Here is a 24,301-nt window from a genome sequence, read left to right on the forward strand (position 1 = left end):
TCTCACCTATTTATTTAACATTTTGTTTAATTTTCCCGTTTAATGCTATTTTCTGGAAGAACACGCTTTTAAGCTTTCTGGTGCAGAGCTTCTTTTCATCACATTATCTTATTAACCTTCAGATATTGAATCTCAGATAAAGAACCGAGTCCCTTAAAAAGACAGTCGCTGGTGGAGTTATGCAATCTCCACCACAGCAACTGCATAATGGAAATAGTTCATGTAGGCAGTATTCACAGGAAAAAGTAAAGAAAAGTCGTATCTTGTAGCATATATCTCTGCCGAGCAACACAGGAATATATAAACGTGCTTTTCATAACATTTGGTTGCACAGGCCACGATGAGCTCGCAGCCACGGCAAACCAAGTGACGTATTTCATTCTCATGAGTTTAAGCGCTCATTTCTAAGGGAAATAACATCTTATTTCTTTTTTTTCCCACAGTTGCATAACTGTGCTAATATGACCTGGTTAAAGAACCAGATAGCTTCACATTATATTCTTTTATTTATACATAATAACTAAAAACCCTCTCATCACATTCCTCCTTTTTTTTTAAAAAAAAAAATGTAATTCTTCTTCATATTCTCCACGGCTCTGTCTGCCTCGGTATGTTACTTTAATTGCTGCTTTACATAAGAATGAAATCCCAGTCTGTGTTTGCATGAGCTATTTTTAGAGTGTAGCCATGAAAGGCCAGTATTTTAACATATCTGCCTGGCATATGGTATTAGGATAATTACGCTGGTATTTCTTCAGTATGTGGGTTTGTGAAATCAAAAATGAGCGCTCAGGCCCCGGGGGCTTCATTGCTCCAGCTAACCCCGGCTCAGTCCTTGTCTTTCTCCGTGTCTGCCATGTGAGTGACTGTGGCCGTGCGAGTGTTGACCACCCCCTCCTCAACACACACTCACACACATATCTTGCCATCTGTTGACATGTGCAGCTGTTCAAAAATAGCCCCTCTACCAGAAGCTTCCGTAAGTGGACTGCAGATCAGCAGAGACGGCTCCTGTCCCACGTCCATGCAGGTTGTTTTGACTCTACAATGACCACATGTACTCTAAAACCACTGCAAGACTTTTTAATTTGATCAATTATTTTGTTCATTTTTTCAACCCCTCTGTTCATCTGGGGTTTTCGTTTTTTGATCATTTCCTCATCCAGAGTGGCTGCTTGAAGTGCTGCAACCAAAGCTGGAAATGGAGCCTGTTTCTGACCAGTTCATGCAATTCCACCCCATCCATGGTACCAATGTTCGACTGGACCACTCGGGAACCCAGGCCACAAGAGTAGAGAGCTTTGCCAACGGAGTTTGTTTTAGCAAATGCCCCCTGAAGCCTGGAGAGATTTTTCTAATAGAGATTGAAGATAAGGAGATGGGATGGTGTGGCCACCTCCGGATTGGTCTGACCGCCAGGGACCCCAGGAGCTTAGAGGTGGTACCTGAATACTCCATTCCAAACTTGACAGATTTAGGGGACAGCTGGATATTTGCTATCACGCGCAACCATAACAAGATCATCGAGGAGGATGGGGTCATAGAGCCCAGGCAGGGAGAACTTGTTGGGGGACGGAGGCTTGGGCGAGGGGAGGAAGAAGATGGGGCTGGAGATCAGGGAGACGAGGCGGCCAGGAACACAAAACCAAAGACTTTCTTCACCGACACCCACTTGTACATCGAAAATGTTCGAATCCCCAGAGATAAGCTGGTTGGTCGGAGCCGGCCCGGGCGCTACAGTCACATTTTGGATGACTTGTATAAAACCAACGCCCTGCCTCCCACAGCCAGACGCAGCAGGATAGGAGTACTGTATGTGCCTAGAGGAGAAGGCCTGGCTGACATGCACATAGTCATCAATGGGGAGGACATGGGAGCTTCTGCAAAGGGAATCTCTACTGTGGGGCCTCTCTATGCTGTGGTGGATGTATTTGCTGCTACCAAGTGTGTTCGGATTGTCCAGGTGGAGTATGGATGTGAGTGTCAGAATGATTTTGAGATAATAGGATGCAAGGCACAGAGATTGATTAGCACTAAAAAAAACCAAAAAAACAACACAGCTACAAAGGAGTCATTGTGTACACGCTCCTTTATTAACATCTTTGTGGTCATTTTGCATTTCTCTGTAGTTATTTAATCTCTTTGTAGTTGTCTGGCATCTCTTTGCAGTCTGTTGTGTCACGTTTTTGTCTCTGTGTTCTGTAGTCTCTGTGTTGTCTCTTTGTTGTTGTGTTTGTGTCTGCTTATTGTAATTTTTATCTTCTCTTTGTCAGTTTATAGCTGTTTTTAGTCTCTTTTGGGCTTTTTGCATCTCTTTGTGTTCATGTTGTGTCTTGTCGTGATTGTTCTCTGCCTCCAAAGGGTCATCACCTTTTTGTCATGTTGGGCTATGGTAATTTGACCATCCATCAAATATTAATGACTGCTCGGGGGCTGCTGGGCACTTTGCATGTTTAGTATTCTTTAGTGCTTTTTATTCATCTCTTTTTTTCTTCATTGCCTTCAATCTGCCAAAACACTTTGTATTTTTGTCATTTTCCTCTTCTCTTCTCTGTCGCTCCAGTCTCATCCTTGCAGACACTGTGTAGGAAGGCCATCCAGAAGCACATTGTTCACAGGATGGCCATTGACTGGCTCGAGCTGCCAGAGGCGCTCAAACACTACTGCAAGTATGAATGAAGGACACATGGACACATGGATATCACTTAAGTGCTTTGTCCCATCAAGAATGTGATATTTATTTTGATGAATATTTGGATGAACCAGTGTTGTGTCTACACATAACACAGACCTTAGCAAAGAATTCATTTTAAATTGTATGTTTAGGCTTTGTTATTAGTAGCCTTTCAGAGGAAAAAAACACTATGGCAGATAAACAGTATTTATAAGTAATGTCCTTATGAAGTAGGAGAAAATCCAGCAAAGACCCTGTAGCAAGGCACAGGACCTACTCATAATGAATATGTTGCCCTAACCTAGTTAATTTAACTACAATATACTTAAGTTTTTTATTTTTTTATTTTAGACAATGAGTTTGCATAATGTTTTTGAAGCCTTGTCAGAAATGGTCTCAGTGGAAACTTGTCAACAATCTGTTTTTGCCTTATATATTTCCATGTTTGCACAAGTTCCAATAAAATGACTGCAATTATTCCCCAGTTTCCCAGCAAACTAAAAAAAAAAACGAAGGAAACTTTTTGCACTGAACTGTGATTTTCAGATTTCCAGATTTCAGAATAACAATCAATCTCCTTGTAAAGTTAAAACGAGTCTGGCTGTGGTGGAAAGTTAATCTAATCTTTAACCATAATTAAATCAATCTTCTTAGTTCTTCTTCATCTGCCTCCATAACCCTCTGCATGTCCTCCTTCACTACATCCATGAATAAGGCAATGATTAGGCTGTAATTGAATTTAAAAAGTACCACGTGGTTCCAATTGAAAATATGATGCTCCATTTCCGGCACATTATGTTGGTTAATGTTTGCTCAGCCCATCAAACACATAAATTAGAGATAACACATCTGTTTCAGTCCGACATCAGACTCGGAGTAACACGACCTCCACCTGTGCGCCTGCTGTCAGACACTGACATCTAGTGGCCGTGGTAATAACGGCAGGGGGCGGAGCTCCCGTTAAATCCCAGGCCAGGACACGTCACACGAGAGGAGGGGAAACCGGAGACGTTCCGTAATCGCTCTCAAACGGAGGAAGAAACACCGATCAAGCTTAGGAGAGAGAATTTTCCCTTCAGCTGATCTATTCAGACGAAATATCATGTCCTTCTGTCAGTTTTTCGGCGGTGAGATCTACAAGGATCATTTTAAACCAGGTGAGCAGCAGGCGGTCCCGTTATTCGGTAAACGGTGATGTGATGTAACCTCCCACTGTAGTATAAAGGATGAAAATGAACTTTGAGGCATCGTGTGTCTGTAAAATTAAGTAAATCCTGTGCAGCATCACAGTGGCAGGATACAGGATGTACTGTGGCAAAATCTGGGGGAAGATAAAATAAATGTAGCTGGATTTTACCAGAATCACAACAGAATAAAGCTGCTGTAATAGTAAAAACAAAGCAGTGATACAGCTTCAGAATCCAATCAAGTATTGAGCTACAGCTATCAAAGGGTGGCATGTTCAAACCATTTCTGCAGACGTTGTCTTGGCACTTGGAGGAATAAACAAATAATCTTAATAACTATTATTTTTTGTAGCACACAGATTTTAGTTTTTGTTAATGAATTGGGAGCAATGCTGGAAGGATTTTAGCCCAAAGGTACCAAAGCTTTTTTTTGCATGTCCCCCTGCAGGAGTGTATGTGTGCTCCAAATGTAACCATCCGCTCTTCTCCAGTCGGTCCAAGTTTGCTCACTCGTCTCCCTGGCCGGCTTTCACAGAGACCATCAGGGAGGACAGTGTAACCAAGATGATGGAGACGCTCACCGCCTACAAGGTCAGAGTCACAACCAAGCAAAGTGTGCATTTCAGCAACAAAAATCGTGCGTAATTACAGTCACCTGTTGGTTCCAACGGGAGGTTTGTGCACTCTGGTGTTGTGCGTACACAGGTCCTGTGCGGCAAGTGTGGCAATGGACTAGGCCACGAGTTTGTAAACGACGGTCCAGAGGAGGGAATATCGCGTTTTTGAATATTCAGCCACTCGCTCAAGTTTGTCCCCGGAAAAGGTAGAGAACTCTGTTTACTGCTGTTTTATAACAAGTTAACCTTGGAAAAAACTCCATGCATGCAGGCAGAAAAGGTCAGTTCACCTATATTATAAAATCTGCTTTTTAGCAACAATGCTTTGTTTATCTGTGAAATGAATACTCACTGTTAAAAATTTTAATTGGTAGCTGTTTCTCTTAAAAGCAGAAAATAATAAGCGTTGTCCACAACGAGGTCAGCTGATTCTCTCACATATGAAACAATTCTTTCCTGCAAAAGCCACTCACCACTGTGGATTCAGGCTCGATAAGCATTAGGAAAAAGAATCAACTGTACACTTACTTGTCAATATAGCTATTAGAAGAATATAGTGGATTTAAAGTACAATATTATTTAATCTGAAATGAACTGAGGTAGCAAATGCTGATCCGGTTCTCTTGTCTAATAACTCGTGTGTCCTGATGTTGCTCCACAAAGTGCTCGATGTTTGAGATTTGACTGGTATCTTCCTGTAAGAGTGAATCAGCATTTTTCAGATTTAGCCTCACATGCAATCAATCAACAAGTGTGTTTCTCTTCTCTGTCCAAGGTAAGGACAAGCAGTAAAGAGCGAGCGAAGTGTTTCATGTCCAGCTGCTGTACCTGCTGCTCGGCTCGAGTCCGGCGAACAGGTCGGGTCGGTGGGTGACGTGGTCGGGAGAAAGGCCCTGGAGGGACGTCCTGTCCACTGAAGAATCTTTGACCGGGCCTGTGACGCCGAGCTCGGACCGCATCTCTGCAAATATTCCTTTACAAGATGGTTCAAATTTTTTGAATACCTCATATTTACTGTCTATTTAGTCATTTCCTCTCCTCAGCTGAAACACGCTGATGTGAGTAGACACACTTGAAAGTAATTTCACTTCCAAAGGCTGCTGTCTATTTAAAGATATCGACTATGCACCAAAGTCCAGATAGTCTGCCTGCTGTTCTGTTACTTGAAATTCATGTAGTAGCAAACAAACCATGACTGATTTGTTCTTCCGGTTTGTCGCATTTACTTAACACTGATTTCTGTTCTCTATATCCTTTACTTATAGCAAGTTTACAGTCGAATGCACATCAGTTTAATTTGTCTCCCACTGTTAGTGTTTTGTTGCTTATGCAGAGGAAAAACCAAACAATAAATTATATTTGATAGAGTCTGTCTTTGTCTTTAAAGATGCATTTGCAGGATTTGGGATCAAGTTGCTTATTTAAATTTACCTTCAAAGTGGCAGAGCTGTTATTCCTTAGATTGAGCTCTAGATGGCGGTATTGTCCTTTCACATGACATTCACTGTTTTCCACAAGTGAGGATTCCCTACATTTGCCCCTATATGATGTAAACGGTGTACTGTATGCTTTGGTATACTGCCTACACGTGTGATTGATGCACAGGAAGAAATCTGTGTGTGTGTTTGTGTGAGTTCTCTGGCATTAATTCCTTCAGCAGGGGCTTAGGCGCTCTCTGAGGCCCAGCTGCTGGCCATATTCTCTGGGTTCCGGGGGTTGGCAAAGACCCTGAGGTTTAGAGGAGTAGCCCGGCCGCCTGGTGAGAGATTGAGGGCTATCATTACAAAGGAAGTAAACATACATCCTCGTGCACACAAAGCTCGACAAACGTGTCAGTCGCCACCCTCTCTCGTCCATGTCACAGACGTGTACTACTTCAAAGAGATGTATTATTTTTTTCCCACCTAATGGCTGTCACATGCATCGACGGCTCACTCGCTTTCTTTTTTTCCCTATGTGCAAAAACATGGAGCAGCACATGCCAAAACACACACAGAACACACACACTGAACTCCATTTTATTGGTCTCACCACAGACAAGTTAAGTTTAAAGCCTATTTTCTTTCCAAACATCACTTCTTGTAGTGTGCAATTACGAGAGGTCATCATAACACTGGGAGATGTCGATGAACTCTCACCGTCCGCAGCTTGAATATTCAGCTGCAAACATTCCATCCGACTTCACGTGTTCGCGCTGCCAAAGGTATTCAAATGCATTCAGCCCTCGGAGTGGCAGAGAAGCCTGACCTTGCACCGAGGTTGTTACGGCTGAGTGAATTTCCTCTTGTGTTGTCTTGGCAGGCAGACACTCAGCTTATTCTTTCAACATAACTTAGCTTATTTGGTGGATGTTTTTACCCAAGATGCTACACTGCACAGCATTTTTAGCAGAGGTGGTCCCGCAAGGAGTTAAACCCATAACTCTTGGCAGTGGTTGTCATGCTCTGCCTGTGGTATACTGTACAGCTCTGTCGGATAAGGTGAAAGCAGATACATCAAGGGGACTGTGATTACGACATCAGATAGCCGAGATGAAGTCTGTAATTACAGAGAAAGGAGCCCCATGGATCATCTTTGCTGTTATATTCCATGAGGCTGTGACATGTGGTTCATTCCTGTCATGATTGACTTCTTTCTTATGCACTTTTTGTACCTTAACAAGTCATTCATATTATACAGAAATTTGCTCGTATTTCCCACAATAGTTTTCCATAAAAATCTTAAGGGACTAACTCTTTCCAGTTTGGTCTCGGCATCGTCCTTTTCTTTCTTTATTCATTGTCATCTTTAAACACTAGGTGACATCAGCCACCATAGACATCATCCATTTATGGTTAGTGAAGTCCTGTTATGTGTTAGCGTTTCAGTGTTTTGGAAACCTATGTGACGATCTTTGAAAGAAGCTTGCTACACACTTGCTGACTAACAACTTGTGCTTGAGGAGTCTACCTCTGCTGGCTGTTGAAAAGAATAAAGCGCCTTTTTCGTAATCAAATCTGGAAGGTACCCATCTGTTCTACTGTCCATGATGCTAACATGGAGTAACAGTGATAGCATGCTAATGTTTCCTGGGGGTCACTACGGTCAGCAGCTATTGCTCAAAATCTTTTATGTTCTTAAGCTGTGTCTGCATCCCATTGGATTACTAATGCTGGTGTCGGTACTGATGCTAGGTGTGAGAAAGGAGGAGTATCCAGGCTAACTTTGTTGGCTAACAATGTCGTTAGCTACTGAGCGTGTTGTTTCTCAGATAAATTTGCTCCTTGCTAATCACATGCTGTTCTCAAGGCTTTAAAACAGGACTTCACACATAATTCAGGTGACGTCACAGTAGCTGCATCCATCTTCCGTCGTTTAAGCTATGTGTGTGTGGTATTTAAATGATTTTATTTCTAATTCCTCATTTTGTATTTAGTGCTGACTCAAACAAATTTCCATTGTGGATACAAATTTTGTGACTGCTAAGTTATGACATTTGTTGACATTCGTAACAAACACAAAAGGAGATGGCAGCATTGCATTTTCACAGGGGATGACAATGAAATGAACATAATATAGGAAAATCATAAGAACTGGAATTTATAATAAATCTTTTGCTGTATGTGTGGTGATGTTTGTGCAAGTTTCATCCAGAAACTTTGGCCAACCCATTAAGGAGATCCAAACAGACATACATACTTAAATTGCAATGGCAATGCTAGCTATCTAGATAATAGCAATAGGTTTTTATTAGGCATTGATGTTACATTTGCCATTTTGTTGCTACTTTGTGTTTAATTGCCATCTTCACTTGTTTCAGTTTAGTATTTCTTGGTCAGAAGCTTTAAAAATCTCAGATGTTTACAAAATGTGTTGCAGTCAAATGCTGCAATTGTCCTTTCCAATAAGTGCCAAACTTTCCATTTTTTGAGATAAACTACACTGGTCAAAATACAAAGTGTACTAAATGGAAGTGCGCCAACAGAAGGATCTGATTTGAGACATAATAACCATTTTAATATTAGATGTAATGCTGCATTTGGTAATTGGCCGTGAAAATCTAAACAGAAAGAAACAGTTTCACCTCTTGTTGTTTCTTTTAATTTATGGTGGCATTTTCTGCCACATGACTAAACATGTCTGTTTTCTAATGGCACTATATCATCTAATTTTGCCCTCAAGAAAAAGAGTTGCTTCACAAAGGGCTGTGCTTACATGTTTTACAAGGATTTTTCCATTAAAAGTTGGCATCTGTAAATGGCGATAACGCTACTGTCAGTGATCTGAAGTTATTTCTCAGGAAACCAAACAAAGTGGCATCCCTCTAAACCACAAATATGATAACTACCTTTCTGGTCTGAACATCTTTGCACGTCATAAAATGCTTCCACTTGGCATGTTGTGCACAGCTACTTGATAGATAATTCAGCAATAATTGATCTTCTCATAGCTATCATTAACCTTAGCATGACTCATACGCATCAAGCTGCATTTGGGTTTCACCACTGATGAAATGAAAGACGCAAAACAGAAACAAAGTGCTTTCTCAATGAGGTGTGTGGACGCAGGATGTCTGCGGGTTAATGGCGACTCTCTCCGAAGGGCAGACAGCACACTGTTGTTGCACAAGCGCCGCATTAACCTGGCTGCCCTGAAACGTTTTAAGATTGAGCTAATGTTTGATCCAGCGAGAAAAACATTTCTGTACTGGTGTGAAGAAGCTCAATTATATGTTACCTGTGCAATGTTGTAAAAAAGGAAAGGGCATTCAAAGAACTACACCTTTTCTTCCCCAGCTGTACAGATGAATCTTTCATTACAAATGGGCAGTTTATGGAGGGCTCTCCTACCACAGCGTAATTGAAAGGGTAAATGAATCCAAATTGGTGTATTTTATAAAAGAAAATGTTCTGGTCTACAAAACAAACACTTTTCAGACATTCTGCACAGCACTTTGGAGAAACCTAATGGAAAAAACCTTTGTTCTCCAATTTTTCCCAAAGCAGTAAATCCCAAGGGTATTTCCGAATAGACGACTTTTCACATTCATAGGTACTATTTTCTCTGGGTTTCTAGCCCACGGGCTCCAGATCAGATAAGATGATTATTCAAAATTGTCCCATCAGTCATCGCTGCCCCTGAGCCAAAAAACAGGTGGATGACATCATGGTTATTAGGGCATATTAGAGCCACTTGCTGAGCCAAAACACACACAAACGCCGAGACGCACATGCATACCCACATATCAGTTTTGCTATGGGACGGTGAAACTCTATTGTCTCGATCTAGATAAAGAGTTAGATTTAACCGTTATATATTCAGCAGAAATGCCTCCTCTATAGGGGCGACTGTTAGACGATGAACAATTAGCTGTACCTGCATCGCGGTATGTTTATCCTTCCTATTAGGAAGGCATTTTAACATGGAGCACGTGAGCAGGAATGACTTGTTGGTGCAGTTTAGTGTCGTGTTTTATTGTAATATTTTATTCTTGTAATTATGTCCATGTCATGATATATTGTATGGTCAGAGACTTTGCCTTAACGCCTTACTTTGAATGTACCAGAAGTCAAAGGTACAAGTTTTGGTGGTAACAACTTGATGGAAAACCCCCAATGACAGATAGCATTTCTATCAGTTTGCTAATATGTGGTATATATGTGCTAAAATAGTGCAATGGCGAGCCATATTGGACTCCCACACTATGAAGCTATTTGAGATGCCAACAAAAATAACTCATTATAATTTTTGATATATTATATATCAAGCTTTAACTCTCAAACACATGTGCATGCTAGCAAAAATGTCACGATTCTGTATTTGTTTCATACTTTTATTTTTTATTTTTTATCTTTTTTGGTCTGTCTCTGCTGTTTTTTGTTTTTTCAGTTGCTTTGCTGTGAATTCAGTAGCTTGTAGAACCACCTTTACCAGCAATAACATTTTCTTAGTTTATCAGTCTCTCACATCATTGCGAAAGAATTTTGGCCCACTCTTCCTTACAACCCATTTTGCTTTATTTTATATTTTAGTATTTTTAGTCTTTAGTCTTTTCTTTTTAATGCTCATTTTTATCCTACATATATACAGAATTTTGCCATACTGTGCACTTTTTACATGATAAAAAAAGGAACAAAAAGACAAACATCACAACATTTAATTGAGGCTTGCTGGCATTCATTTGTGCACAGCTCTCTGAAGGTCCCACCGCAATCATTCAGTCAGGTTGCAGCACTTTGATTCTTTTCTTTTTCAAATGAATTTGCTGGGATGTTTGCTCCTGGGAAGATTCACAGCTGTCTTGAATGCCTATTTCTTTCTGACTGAAGAATGACGGACTTTCAGATTCTTTTGGCGATGGTCTTATAACGGTTGCTCACTCACTGTTATTCCTCCTTGACGTTGTGTTAACACACAGCTGGAAGCTCGAGACCAGCAAACTGCCAAAATGTCTGCTTTTATAGAGGTGCTCACATTTGCTAATGATCAGTTAATCAAATGCATTTCATTAGCAGCACTTGGCTGCTCCTTATCCTCTTAATTCCTAAGGAAGCAGAAAGGCTGTGTTTAGTTTTTTACAGGAGTTCTTAGTGTCTCTTTCGCCTTACTGCACTTGTTTGTATTGTTATAAACTAGTTTTTTCCCCTTCTTGTGTACTAAAGAAAGTTTGAAGAAAAAGTCTTTTGCTTTTTTCCACTGGATGCCCAAATAGATGCCTTGAAGGGTTCCTCCAACAATGCAGTGAGTCACTTCCTTATTGCCATCTGATTCACAATGATTTTGACTTTAAAAAGAGAGGTCAAATTCAAAGCAGTAGAGACTGAGATGCACTCTTTCTTTTCTTCTTTCTTTATTTGTTTGTTTGTGTTTTTGTTAGTGCAACTCACTATCTTCTTGGACATGCCACGTCTGAAGGTAAATACCCTTGTGCTTCAGGCACCACACCTAAAGTCTGGAGCATCATCAAAGACATTTCAAAGCGTCGTGCCAAATCTGTTATAACCTCATCCCGAGGGTCATTGACTTTACAAAGTGTTTTTGCAGTCTGAATAGCACTCATAATGATGAGTAAACCAACCTACTTGTGTAAAATTGGTAGATCCTCTAATTGGCTCTGGTGCATTTATGCAACATTTCACTTCAAACGCACAACCTGATGGTATTCCCCGTGGCTCCCCTGATAGCCATTTAATGATGTAAATCAAGGTAAAACATACTGGAGATAGAAAACAGCTCCAACTCGTCAGATCACTAACCACTTACTGTTTATTTACAGCGTTCTGGCACGGGCAGCATTGAAGTTCGGAAAAGCAGGCCTAGGCTATAAATTTGTCTGAAGATGTAAAACCATCTGAGTAAAAAGAGACAAAGCACGCTCTATGACCCATTCCTGCTGGGTGAAGATCGTGGGGTCAGAAGTTAAATCATGCTGCAAACAGGATCGACCCACAGGCAGCTACCCAGCCAGGCAGTGGAACAAAAGTCACTCAGCATCTGGGCTGAATTACGTTCCATCCTCTGGACAAATCTCCACCATCCATCTTGATGCCCTGACATCACTGTCGACTGACTGTCGACTTTAGCGCCCAGCTCCCTCGGCCTGCTGTGTGTCCCCAGTGTCAGCGGCATCTCTCAGGTCCCAGCGGACCCCACACGTACACCCCCATACATCATGCTGCGAGATCAGAGCATTGAGCTGCTGCTCAATAAGTCAGCACAGACAGCGAGGTATCGACAACGTTCAGCTCCAGATGGGATTTGAGTTAAAAATGCAACAAGGGGCTATACTGGCGTGCTTTTCTTGCCAGATGTTTAACAGTGGCTTTGATTCTGTAAAAGGTCTGCTATGCATCTGTATAAAGTTAATGTCCTGGTATGGGGCTCATAAATATGTACAACACCATTCTTCATTATTTGTATTAGAAAGGAGACACTGTTTCAGATGTGTACCAAATGTATTTTTTATCAAATGGTTACTCGGTACAGTGAACTAAAGCAGAGGCCGGTTTAAATGCACGCTTCATTCAAACCACTTCTGTGCAAAGTGTCACTCAGCCACATCTAAAGGCATAATTACGCCTTAATGGCCACACTCGGGGACAGCACGAAACCCTGCCATCACAGAGAGGGCAGAGAGGCAGCAATCGTTCAAATTGGGATGAAGGTGTGCCATTTTCATGGCGCTGCACTTGCGTGAACCCACAAGAGGCAGAAAGTATGAAGACGAAAAACAAGTGAAAAAGCAGCCCAGTCCTTATTACCTGCCCGATCGTTGCAGCTGAATTTTGAGCTCTGGATGAGAATCTCAGGAGCAGTTAAAGCACACTGACAGTTAAAGCCTTCGTTGTTGTGGCCTTTCTGATGATCCCAGTGTATTTTTGTAATCTTTAGTTCTTGTTTGCTTTGTGTGTTTTCCTTGACCTTGCTTTATTTTGAAGTTTACTTCTTCATGTGGCTTTGTGTGTTTTAACTTTCCACCATTGTTACAGCTGCCCACATGGGCAAGCCAAATGCCTTCTAGAGAAAGATTGTACGGTCAGATGAGACAAAGATTTTGTTATTTGGCCAAGAAGTATGTTTGGAGAAGTAAAGGCAAGGCTTTAAAACCTTAAAACACTGCACCCGCAGTCAAGCATGGTGGTGGTAGCATCGTGCTCTGGGGCTGTTTTGCTGCCAGCGGTGGATAGAAAACTTAAGAGGGACGTCTACTTCCAAATTCTTCAGTTTCACCTTAGCGCAACAGCTAGACCATTGAAATTTGGACACAGTTGGGTGTTCCAACAGGACAATGATCACACGAAATGCATTTGGTCAAGGTGCAACTTGCTAAGGAACATTTAACTAACTATTAGTGGGTGTTTACACATATATTGACTCTAAGATAGATAAGTTCAAACTTGTGCACCAAATTCTTGTTTTTTTAAAGTCATTAAGCAAATGGTTAAAGGACTAAGGTTAAATAATCATTAAAAGCCCCAAATTACCATGAGATTTGTGCCCATGACCTAAGTATTTAAACCTCTGACCACAACTCTTTGTGTTTAAAATAGTGCCATCACTTTTAAAGAGTCAAATTATTAAACGTATTTTTTTAATTACGCATCTTCCTGTGTTTTATCTCATCATTTTTGCTTTTACTATACCATTTTCCAACATTTTAAGCATCAGACGTTAAGTTCCATTCTCCCCCTGTGTATTGGGTAAAGGTCAAACATACAGTAAAGGGGAAAAATGGAAAGTATCCATATTGGAAAAAGGAAAAACTATCCATCCCTCTGTGTCATCATCAGGCCAAAAATCTGTCTTAGACTTTACAAATCCCAGAAACATAACTCAAAACCAGTGTAAATAAATCCAAATCTGCTTTATGTGAGTAGCAATATACTGCTAACCTCAGTACGAAAATGTCACTTAATTTAGTATAATTTAGTGAACTGACCCTTTACCAGAAATACAGTGGGGGGAAGGAAAGAACTGAATATGATGTGATACAAAGTTTAAGCAGAAGTGCTTTATGGGATGTCTGGCCGCAGCAGGTAGAAGTGCATCCAGGTTTCAAGCACCATCTGCCCAGTAATCACCATCTGGTTTGCTTTCTGAGCCTCACTCCTGCTTCGCCGTGGATTCCTCCTGTCAGCGCCGCTCGCTGTTTGTAAACATCGTCTCTTACTGCTGTCTAACTGCGTTATCTTAAGTCCAAGAGCAGATAAGAGAAAAAAACGAGTGACTGGCTTCAAAGCAGCCGAGCTTCCTGAACCGCAGCGGCACACGCTCCAAAGAAATGTAATCAGGGGCTTTTCTCCTGGCCGTCGCTGCAGAACTGGTGCTGCGATACACTCTGTTGTTTGTGTGTGCGGTGTTAGTGGTTGAAGGGGTCATGTTTGTTTAGGCTCTGTCTTTCCCTCAGTGGGTACGGCCTAGGTTTATAGAGGTATAATTCTGTGGTGAAACTGCTCAAGATCTTACAAGTTTTCTGAGTTTTCCTTTGCTCCATCGATTCCTCCTGCTTAAACAGCCACATAGTGAAATCAATGCCACTCTATAAAGCTCCTGTATTCAAAACACAGGCATTCACGCAAACACCATGTAACTGTAATAGCCCCAAATGATCTAACAGCGTGGCACGTGTCTGAATTTATATTCGTTTCCAGCTTCTGATAAATCTCTTTGGAATTTCAAAGCAGAGAGAAGAAGTGACCAGAATGATTATAAACCACTTTTTTTTTCAAATTCTGTGAATGACATCATGATTGCAGATCAAGGAATGGTATGGTTTTGGAGATCACACAGCGCAGTAAATTGCACGGTAGCTGTAGCGTGCAGTCTGACATTTTTGGCTAAATGTTTGATGCGGAGGAAAGAAAAAGGTGGGCAGAAGGAGGCCCTCATGCAAGGACTCACCAACACACACATATAAAATGCACTCACATAACCTGCGAGCACAGATGCCGCTGTGAAGCTTTAATCTGCCCGTATCATGGGGTGGTCTCATTACTTTGAGTTACATCTGTCAGATAACGTATCGGAGAAGACGATTGCTGCTGTGAACTGTAGCCCAGATAGGGCGATTGCTCTGTTGCCATGAAGTCCCCGAGGTCTCCTGTAACTTCATTCCTGGGTTTGATTGTGGGCTGTTTCATGAAGTTGGGCTTTTTTTGTTTGTTTGTTTGTTTGTCCAACATGTTGTTTTCTTGCTCAAAAGTACTGTAGAGGTAAAGATCAATACTGCTTTTCTAATTCATATGAAAGTATACAGCCAGAAGTTGGCTAACCTGGTGAACTTTAGCAAAAAAGTTCAAAAAGTTTTTTGAAAAATAAGCGCGTACACATAAAATTGCACATATAAAATTACAAGTTTGTTTGCACTCTTGTCTAAGGGAGATGAAGGGTTTGAGTCCACTTTCATGTCTTGTTGATAAATAAGAGGCTACAGGCAGCAGACAGCGTTAGCATAGCGTAGCTGTCATTGCTAACAAGCAGCGCTGATAGAAATTTGACACGTTATAAGCTGCCACTAGAAAAAACTTTTTTTTAATGGCTTTATTTACTTGTTTAGTTTTTATTAGTGCTGTCAGCGCTAATCTCGTTAAAATGACATTAACGCCATAACCGCATTAACGCGGCAAATCTCCGTTAGCGAGTTAGCACCGTTAGCTTGCGCTGTGTAGCCCTATGCATGGGGCAATCTGCGCTAACTCGCTAACAGAGATTTGCCGCATTAACGTCATTTTAATGCGATTAACGCTGACAGCACTAGTTTTTAGTTGTTTTTAATGGGTGGTAATTAATAATAAAAAAGTTTTTGAATATATAAATAGAAAGCAATAATAATTTATATGTATATTTTTAAAAATGGCAATTTTATGCTGTTTGTAACCAAGACATGGAATTGAGGACTGATTTAGGAGTGTATGTATGTGAAGATATATGCAAATCTTGCACTTTATTTATATTTGATGTTGTATGATGTTGATGATTCAAAGTAAGTTAAAAATATATACATTTTAGCAGCGACTGGTATCGCTTTCAGCCTTTGAGTCTGTCTGCTTTGGTGTCTGTGTCATTATTGCAAAATGTATCATGTATCATGTATCATGCAGTGGGAAAGGAGCCAAACACGATACTTTGGTAGGTGTTTATATGACTAACTGTGGACAGGTCTGTCAGTGCTATAGCAACAAAACTGTGCCAAATGCAGTTATAAAATTTTACAGGATTGTAGCTGAGATCCAAATAAAGTGCACGTTCAAAGATGGATGCTGTCCAGCCAGTGACTACTGAGTATTCACGGCTTTATGTGGTGGGGGTTATTCATGAGGCAAAACACCAACATGTTGAGAGGCTTCACAGTTCGCGTGATCCTATAATATGATCATCTCTAGTTAAACATCACGTTAATGTGCAGGAGACTAATATTTTCACTTCTCAGGTTTAAAGAAACCCGGTGTAGCACGAACTATCAGGAAACTATCATGAAAGTGGTGTTGAGTGTTTGGCAGGTGTTTATATGTCTGTTAATCTATGGACAGATTTCAACATGATGGTGTAACAAGGGCACAAGATAGCATTACGAAACCTTCCAGGTGTGTAGCTGAGATCAGAATCACGGGGACTCAGAAGCTTTTCTTTGGGCCACTCACTTCTATCATTTGCTTATGCAGGCACGACTGCCATTTAGATGTACAGCGTGAGAACTCGTCTGTATATGGCAGTTTTTTTTAAAGTGACCCTTAATGACTTAAAACATCTGGAAAGTCTCTTAAGGTCGCGAGATAATTACAGTTTAATTCTGCTGTTGAAATGTGTGGCAATCACAGCTGTAGAGAAATGGGGAAAAAATGGATGCCACTCTGAAAAGTATACACTATAAAAGAAAACTGTGAAAAAACAGGAAACATCCTGTTAATTTTCTAAAAGTATGTTATCTATTTTTGTAAATGGCAAACTGTAAAAATAAATGGTTTAAAAAATATGGATAAACACCAGAAAAAAACATCAATATTCCTTATTTTTAAAAACAGTACATTGTACCATAAATCGGAATTTTTTAACATAGGTTTTTGTAATGCATCGCTATGTTGGAAGGTTTCATTATGCAAAATTGCCTTGTAATGTGTAAAGATGACCTGTAACTTCTCATTGTAGACTACAAAAGGTTTTTAGAAATTATAGTCAAACATAAAAGTCATGTAAATACTAAATAATGCATTAAATAGTTTTGAAATTACTTTCGCAGTATACAAAATTGACTTTTTTGTGGTCATTGTTAAGGAACTTGACAATTAAAATATATATTATGAAATGAATTAGGAGACTAATTTCAAATAGCGATATATCTGGTTAATATATCTGGTTAATGGGGGGGGCTCGTTCCCCTCTCATTCTTTAAGCAACAAAAATGACAGATGTCAGTAGATAAGCCGATCCTGTCTGCATTGTTGTGTCTGAATCTCAGCCCTGCATGGAGCACCTGAAGCCTTATCTCATCCTGTATTGTTACTCCACCGGTTGGAGGAGGAGGTCCAAAATGCTGGCAGTGTGTCACTGGTCAACATGCTGTCAGCACAGCTCAACACATCATTATGGCATTTCCCCAATCCTATTACACAGGGAGTGCATTCATAATGACTGAACGAGAATCAAAATATTTGCCTTAGTGTTAAAGAAAAATGTTTCCACTGAGAGGAAAACATCTGAAATTCATTTGTTCCCCTCCGGTTTTTCTCTCAAATTTGGAGGCCTTTTTTTTTATGCTTTATGAAATCAGAAAAAAATCAAGAAGCAATTACACAAGAAATAAACAAAAGAGCGCTTTTTCCCCCTTCGAAACAACTTTTTTTTGTTTTTTATTTTAGATAATGATCAGTTGCTTGCAATGTAGCGTTGTAAAAGTCTAAATATGAGAAGACAGCCGGTCATTTGTTGAGTGTAATTCCTGCTCTCACTTTTCACTCTGCAAAGCTTTAAACTGGTAAACAGTTTTCATAACTGCCCTCTGATTTCCCCAGGTCGCACAGTGAGGCAACAATCGTGTGCAGGCATGCCTGGCACTTGACGTGCCTTCTCTATTGAAAACATTTTTCAAGTAGCAAGCTCATAGCCACACCCATGTGATAATGTACAGTGCTGCTGTGCCCTATACTTACTCAGCTCGCCGCAGAGCTCTGCCCTGCAGTTATGGCTGAGAATATGGCCTTGCCACTGGCTCTCTGTGTGCGTAGATGTGAAGACTCTACGGACTCTCTCATTGGCTGATCCCTCTGCTTTGTTTGTGTGTGAAGTTTTCCTGGTGACAGCTATTGTATAGAGTACAAATTCCTGCAGTGTTATATGTGCTGAATGGGAGACGCTGTCATTCAAAGTTTTTGCCTGGTGTAGCTTTTTTCCCCCTTAAATGTTTTGTTGACTGGGTAAAGAGTGTGCCCAGATTGGTCTATTTTTCATATCTCTCAAAACATCAAACAGCAACAATAGGGGATACAGCGACGTATTCTAGGGCAACTAAAAACACCCAAAAAATCAGCAGGGCCGACCGTGTGAGTGGAACAAAAAGTCTCTGGTGCTCAAAATGCACTCTCTCTATAAATTACCGTGAAACTATTGAAACTGTGGATGTTTTATAGAGAATGAATGTTAATTATTAATAATCACTTGGGTTTTTTTTTTTAATTTAGTAAGGTATTTTCACCTGGGAATATCTATGTACTATCTCTGACTTGCCTTCAATTCAGGCACTTTGGATTCTTTGTTGAGTAGTAATAGATAATAAATAAATACATAAAAATTCACCTATGTCTTTGTAGGAGCTCATTGGCTAAAGCCAGGGGCGCCACCAAGGGGGGGCCACGGGGTACTGGACACCCCCCCCCCAAAAAATTTGCTGGTTCACTCCATTGCACCCCTGGCAAAACTGTCTTATGCGGTGCAACCGTATGATGTCACAACCAATTCTACTCGACAACAAGAGAGAGGAAAACATCCTACAATGAGTTGAAACCTTAACTTGTTATTTATTCCTGCTTAAAAGAGATAATTATGGATTTCAAAATCTTATCTGGTTTTCATATGTACCTATTTTCCTCAAATCTGGCATTGACCGATAAGCCTATTTGAATACAGCTTTCACAGCATCTTCCTGCAACAGAAATACCTTAAAAAATCATTACACCAATCACTGTTCATCAGTAAAATTAAGCAAATTTAATGGATTTAATGGAACCTGATTGTGATGCAGAGCGTTGACAAGGGAGGAAATTCTTTAAAACTTCAAGATAGGCCGGTGTTTTGGAATGAGCGCTGGTGGAGGATGTTGGTGGAGGATGCCACTGGCGCCCTCAGTGTGTCCTACCAGTTTGTAGAGCTGCGTATTATCAATAAAACAATAAAAAGTAATAAATAAAAAAGTTTAAAAATGAGAATTTGTATCATTTGGTCTACATTTATTAAAAGTAACAGTGACACACCAGTGCCATCTTGAGGTCAAATGCACAACAGTATGCAGCATATTATAAAAAAATAAAAATAATCTTAGACGCTCTAGATGATTTTTGAAGAAAAAAATAGTAAATTCTTTTTTGACATTCTGCCAAACCAAATAGAAAATCGGAGGAATATCAGGAAGGTGTGTGCTAAAGGTCCCTAAACTCCTGAAGTGTTCCTTTAAGGTCAAGCAAAAAGTGCAAAAGTGTTCCTTGAACTCTGGGTTGAATCAGTCAGACTAGCATGAAAAAAAGAAGACGCTCTGCATGAAACTCATCCTTTAATCCACAGTCCTCTTTAATGATGGTGTCTGGTGTGGTTTGGTGATACATTTCTTTGTGTGTGTGTTTGTCCCAGGCTCAGAGCGAGACACATTCCATCCAGGTGACTTAGCAGCTCTTCAGTTGCCGGTCGCATCCATTGTCTCTTCAGAGAGGCAGCACAATACAGGTACAATGCTCGGTATTCTCCCGGGGGACAATGACTACAACGCCCTTCTGGACAACTTGAGAAGTCATGATGGTGTATTCACTCTGAGAAGAAACAGTAACAGATTTTCTATTGTGAGAAACACAAAACTGGAAGCATTAAAAAGAATCACAAAGCACGACATCAGGGTAAGTCTGGTGTATGTCTCAGTGAAATCGCTGATATGACGTCAGTGATTTCAGATCTAAGATGCATTTCAGGTCATATTGTTTGCCTAAAAATTATGTTTTATATTTGGGAAGACCTCATTTGGTTTCATTTGATAATACAGAAAGATCGCCTAAGTCTCAGGAGCAGGAGGATGTGAAACAGATCCTGTCTTTGAAGCAGCCGCCACAGGTCATTTGAGGGACTTTGTACAGCTGTCTGTGTTCCCACTGCCTCAGACTGTACAGAGGTGTGCAGGAATTCAACCCACAGGATGTCACTCAGACAAGGGCCTATGTGAAAGAGTGTTAATACCTTAGTTCAGGTGTGTCCCTGTAAACTGACCAAAGTTCCCATAGAGTACACTGTCATTCATGATTACACAGCTATAGTACACAGGCCCCGTAGCGGCCTACTTATACTGCATATCATGTACTGTAATTATGCTGATGGCCTACAAATGCAATGCAATACAATAACAACATTATATTTTTATTTCCACATTTTATCTGTGCAGTAATTACATATTTTTGTTAGGAACCTTTGTGCAATAGTCTAAAGCCTCCCCTCATTTCTTTATATTTGGCTTCCGGGGAGACTTTGTTTAAATGAAATTCTGTTTTTCTTTCTCTCATTTTTAGTCCTGACTGTTTTCAGAGGAATGTTTGTTACTTTGCTTGCTTGTTTGGCCACATAGCACTGACCTATGAATCACTGGAGAATAAGAAAAGGCTCATAACTCAAAGGATGACCCAGTGTTGTGTTTACACATAACAGAAAAATGGCAAAGAACCAGTTTTAAATGGTGTCTTTAGGAACTTTGTTGCCAGCGGCCTGTTGCACAAGCACTGAGTTAGTTGTTAGTTGTTCCCATTCCTTTAATTGAATCTATGAAAAATGCCAAAGATAACACAGTTTGACAGGGATGAAATAGTGTTTGTGCACAAAAAGGTGATTCACAAAGAGCTATTAGCCAAAATTAGCAGCTTTTAGCCAGACCACAACATTAGTGAAGCAGTGTGGGATCCTGTCGACAGCAAACAGAACAAAAGGCAGCCAACGTTCAAAGAAGAGCTTTGAATGTCCTTCAGGAAGACTGGAGAACTATTCCTGAAGGACAACTGAAATAAACTACAAGAAAGCTGCCTAAGAGTTCAGACTGTGTTGAAGAATAAAGGTAAATATTGACTCTGAAGCTCATTAGAATCGTATAGTACCTTATATACTGTGTTCCCATTTGTATTTGCTGTTTATAGAGAGAAAGAAAGAAAGAAAGTTTCACTTTTAACAAAATTGAGAACTGGAGCCCAAATATTGTAGATGGTTTGCAATCAATCTCTGAAATCTCTGAGTATCCAGTGAGCGGCAGTTCTCTGGGTGAAAAAGCCATGTTTATGCTGGAGAGGAGAGGGAAATGGAAAGACTCCTTAAAATCTGATAAGAAGGCACCAATAACTGAAATAACAGCTGCAGAAGAGCATCTCTGAACGCACAGCATGTCAACCTTTAAAGCAGAACGGCTACAGCAGACCACAATCTCTCAGAAATCTCTGTTCCCAGCACATTGTTGAATCTGTGCCATGAATTAGGGCAGTTCTGAAGACAAAAGGTGGGACGGGTCCAACCCACTGCCTAATAAAACGGCTGGTGAGTGAATTTAAGTGCACTAAATACTTTAATATGAATATGCCAACATATTGATTTTCAGACGGGTGGTGCATGCCCTTGCTTAAAAGTCCTTACAGTAGACTGATTCAATTCCAAGATGGACATTTAGCTATGTGTCATCCTCTCCACTCTCCTAATGTGATGAACAGACACACACACAGATAAAACACACACTCACATATAGTAACAAACTTGTCGTAATGGACAAGAAAGCTGAAAGAGAATCAGTAATTCCTAGATTTGCACTTTAACTTCCTTTGAAGGTGCGCGCACTTTGCCAAACTGTCTTCAACCAGTTTCGGTTTAAGAAAAGAGAAAAGAGCCAAACTTGGTCTTAAACATTAAACAACACAAGGCTAACCGGCGGTATCGATCACTTTGACGAGAGAGGCACATCTCCGATTGTTTTTCAACATCACGGCAGATCAATACGGAGGAGAGCTCCAGCAGTGGAGAAGGGTAAATGATGTCTTCTCTGTTTAGAGACTCTGAGAAATTGACATACTGCTGGACTGGAGGAGGCCTGTGTCGATAGATATTGTCATCCCCTTCAGATTTATCATCCACAAGAGCGTGCTGCCATGTACCCTCACTTATACTTCGACATATAAGGCGAAGGTGCCGATATTCTGCAATTTAGACTGTACCATTTTAGGTAAAGGGATTTAGTTTCCCGTGTCAGAGCACTCTAACTGACACGGGATGGTTGGCATTTGGCGTAGAGATTTCAGGCCAAATCAGCAGATGAAACTTTTAAAACTGGAGCTGTGTTGCTGTTGAGTGTCTGGCTTGTTTTTTTATTTTTTGTTTGTTTTTGTCTCTTCTGTGATGAATCTTTCCCTGTGAAATCCTTCCTGCATACTCATCATTTTGCGGTGCATAAATAAACACTTTCAATCCTCGATTCTTTGATTTTGGAGTACACTGGACACTAAAAAATCTCATTTTAACACTGGTGTGTCGCTCGTGTTTCTCATTACTCTCCAGATTACAAGCCTTTAATTTAACGTAATGTCATGTTGGGCAGTTATTCATAGATTTCATACTGACTTGTAGAAAAAAGGCCATAGAAGTGCTTGGAATTGCCCTTACGTGCTCTGAAGCAGGCAAATTGTAACATCAACCCCAGATAGCGGACACTTTTCAGCCTAATCGGAGCTACTTTTGGCACTTAGAGCTCCGTTAGATCGCTGACATATGTTTTAGGGGCCAGATGTGCCCCAAACGTCACAACATACCTGACATCTGGTCCATATAAGGATGACTTCGAGGCAGCCAGACCCAGAGTCAGCAAAGGTCCACAGAGGCCGATATGAGAACTGCAGATGTGGATTATTCCTCTCCGAACCTGCTCCTTTTTTCAGTTTATATTAGTTGGCATAAATGATAACCCGTCGGCGCTCAGTGTTCAAACCCACAGAATGATTTGTTTGAAACAGCTGTAATAACATATGAGAACTTGTTACTTATATCCAGCAGTACAATGCATTGCTTTAAAAGGCACAGAAATCATAAGTGTGCCAATAAAGTTATCAGCGTTCTAACTGCTTAATGCTGGAATACCCTTGGGATCATACAAGCACACACACACACACACACAAACATAGTAACCATAGTATATTCTTTAGTGTGTTTAGCAGGTTTTGAAGCCACTTCAGCTGTAGCCGTGATGAGTGTCAGCCAGCATCCTCAGCTTACAGAGGTCAAGCGGGGACTCTTGGGTGTTTTTTCAGTGTAGCGGTACACCTCATGAATATCACTGGGAGGAAGGGAAGAAGCGATGTGGACTTTTTATCTGTCTGTGTCACTCCTGAAAATATCATCTGCATCCTGGGGCTTTCTTGGCAAGATTCAAGAACAAATGAGTAGACGTCTCGGGGAGATGAATCCCTAATCCTAAACCTGCACCAACATGTACAACAACAACAAAAAGAAATAAGAAGAAGAGCTGCTATACGTGACTTTTTTATATTTCCAAGTTTGTTTGTTTTTTCTAGCATTTGTCTGTAGGAGAAAGTAAATAAAGGGACAGAATGGTGGTGGTCTCAATTACCTCATGTTTGGTCTCACATATACACACACACACCCACTCACAAGGAGAAAAGAAACAGAGAAATTGATGACACCTGTTTGTTACAGTTAGCCAGGGGTGACAAGGTTAAATGTGTGTGTGTGTGTCATGGCTGGCACCACTGGTGTGTGTGTGGTCCGGCAGGCCAACTATAGCAGGCAGCAGGTGGCCGCTAGTTGGCCATACAGAGCTGCTCAAAGCGACCGGTTACCTGGAGCTCAGTGCGTGGTTTTCCCGTATGCGGAGAGTTCAGCAGTGGATGTGGTGACTTAAAGGGGAAATGAAAGGAAATTACTTTCAAAAAACTAATATCCCCTCTTCATCATTTCCCAGACGTTTTCTCCTCTCCCGGTGCATTAAATATAATTAAACTAACTACCATATTTCTCTAAAATTGCTTTCAAAATAACGCGATATGAGCGTTTTCTCCTCTCTGTCACTTCGGAGAGGAGAGGGGACGCGTCGTACCCGCCTAATTATTTTTCGTTGT

General features: G+C 40.7%; 2 protein-coding genes and 1 long non-coding RNA gene across 6 annotated transcripts; 2 read left to right on the forward strand and 1 right to left on the reverse strand.

Moving 5' to 3' along the window:
* The first annotated feature begins 889 nt into the window (after nt 1-889).
* neurl2 (neuralized E3 ubiquitin protein ligase 2) lies at nt 890-21,123 on the forward strand. Of its 3 annotated transcripts, XM_005448117.4 has the most exons (4): nt 975-1,030; nt 1,167-1,976; nt 2,564-2,669; nt 19,794-21,123. In XM_005448117.4, exons 2-4 carry the CDS (start codon nt 1,202-1,204, stop codon nt 19,822-19,824), a joined length of 912 nt encoding a protein of 303 aa, XP_005448174.1. In that variant the 5' UTR covers nt 975-1,030; nt 1,167-1,201; the 3' UTR covers nt 19,825-21,123. The 3 variants fall into 3 exon arrangements, with proteins under 3 accessions (XP_013129023.1, XP_013129024.1, XP_005448174.1); XM_013273569.3 differs by lacking the exon at nt 19,794-21,123 and adding an exon at nt 3,533-3,596 and having other exon boundaries at nt 890-1,976; XM_013273570.3 differs by lacking the exon at nt 19,794-21,123 and having other exon boundaries at nt 892-1,976; nt 2,564-3,524.
* msrb1b (methionine sulfoxide reductase B1b) lies at nt 3,703-5,845 on the forward strand. The gene is made up of 4 exons (XM_003438720.5): nt 3,703-3,831; nt 4,310-4,452; nt 4,567-4,684; nt 5,254-5,845. Exons 1-4 carry the CDS (start codon nt 3,777-3,779, stop codon nt 5,268-5,270), a joined length of 333 nt encoding a protein of 110 aa, XP_003438768.2. The 5' UTR covers nt 3,703-3,776; the 3' UTR covers nt 5,271-5,845.
* On the reverse strand, nt 19,858-24,266 carry LOC106098490 (uncharacterized). Of its 2 annotated transcripts, XR_003221452.1 has the most exons (4): nt 24,023-24,266; nt 23,439-23,642; nt 22,979-23,179; nt 19,858-19,969 (listed from the first exon to the last, which is right to left on the reverse strand). It is a non-coding gene; the product is annotated as an uncharacterized LOC106098490 (long non-coding RNA). The 2 variants fall into 2 exon arrangements; XR_001224734.3 differs by lacking the exon at nt 23,439-23,642.
* Between the last annotated feature and the right edge of the window lie 35 nt (nt 24,267-24,301).

The sequence above is a fragment of the Oreochromis niloticus genome, linkage group LG8, assembly GCF_001858045.2.
Source record: "Oreochromis niloticus isolate F11D_XX linkage group LG8, O_niloticus_UMD_NMBU, whole genome shotgun sequence".
NCBI classification, from domain to species: Eukaryota; Metazoa; Chordata; class Actinopteri; order Cichliformes; family Cichlidae; genus Oreochromis; species Oreochromis niloticus.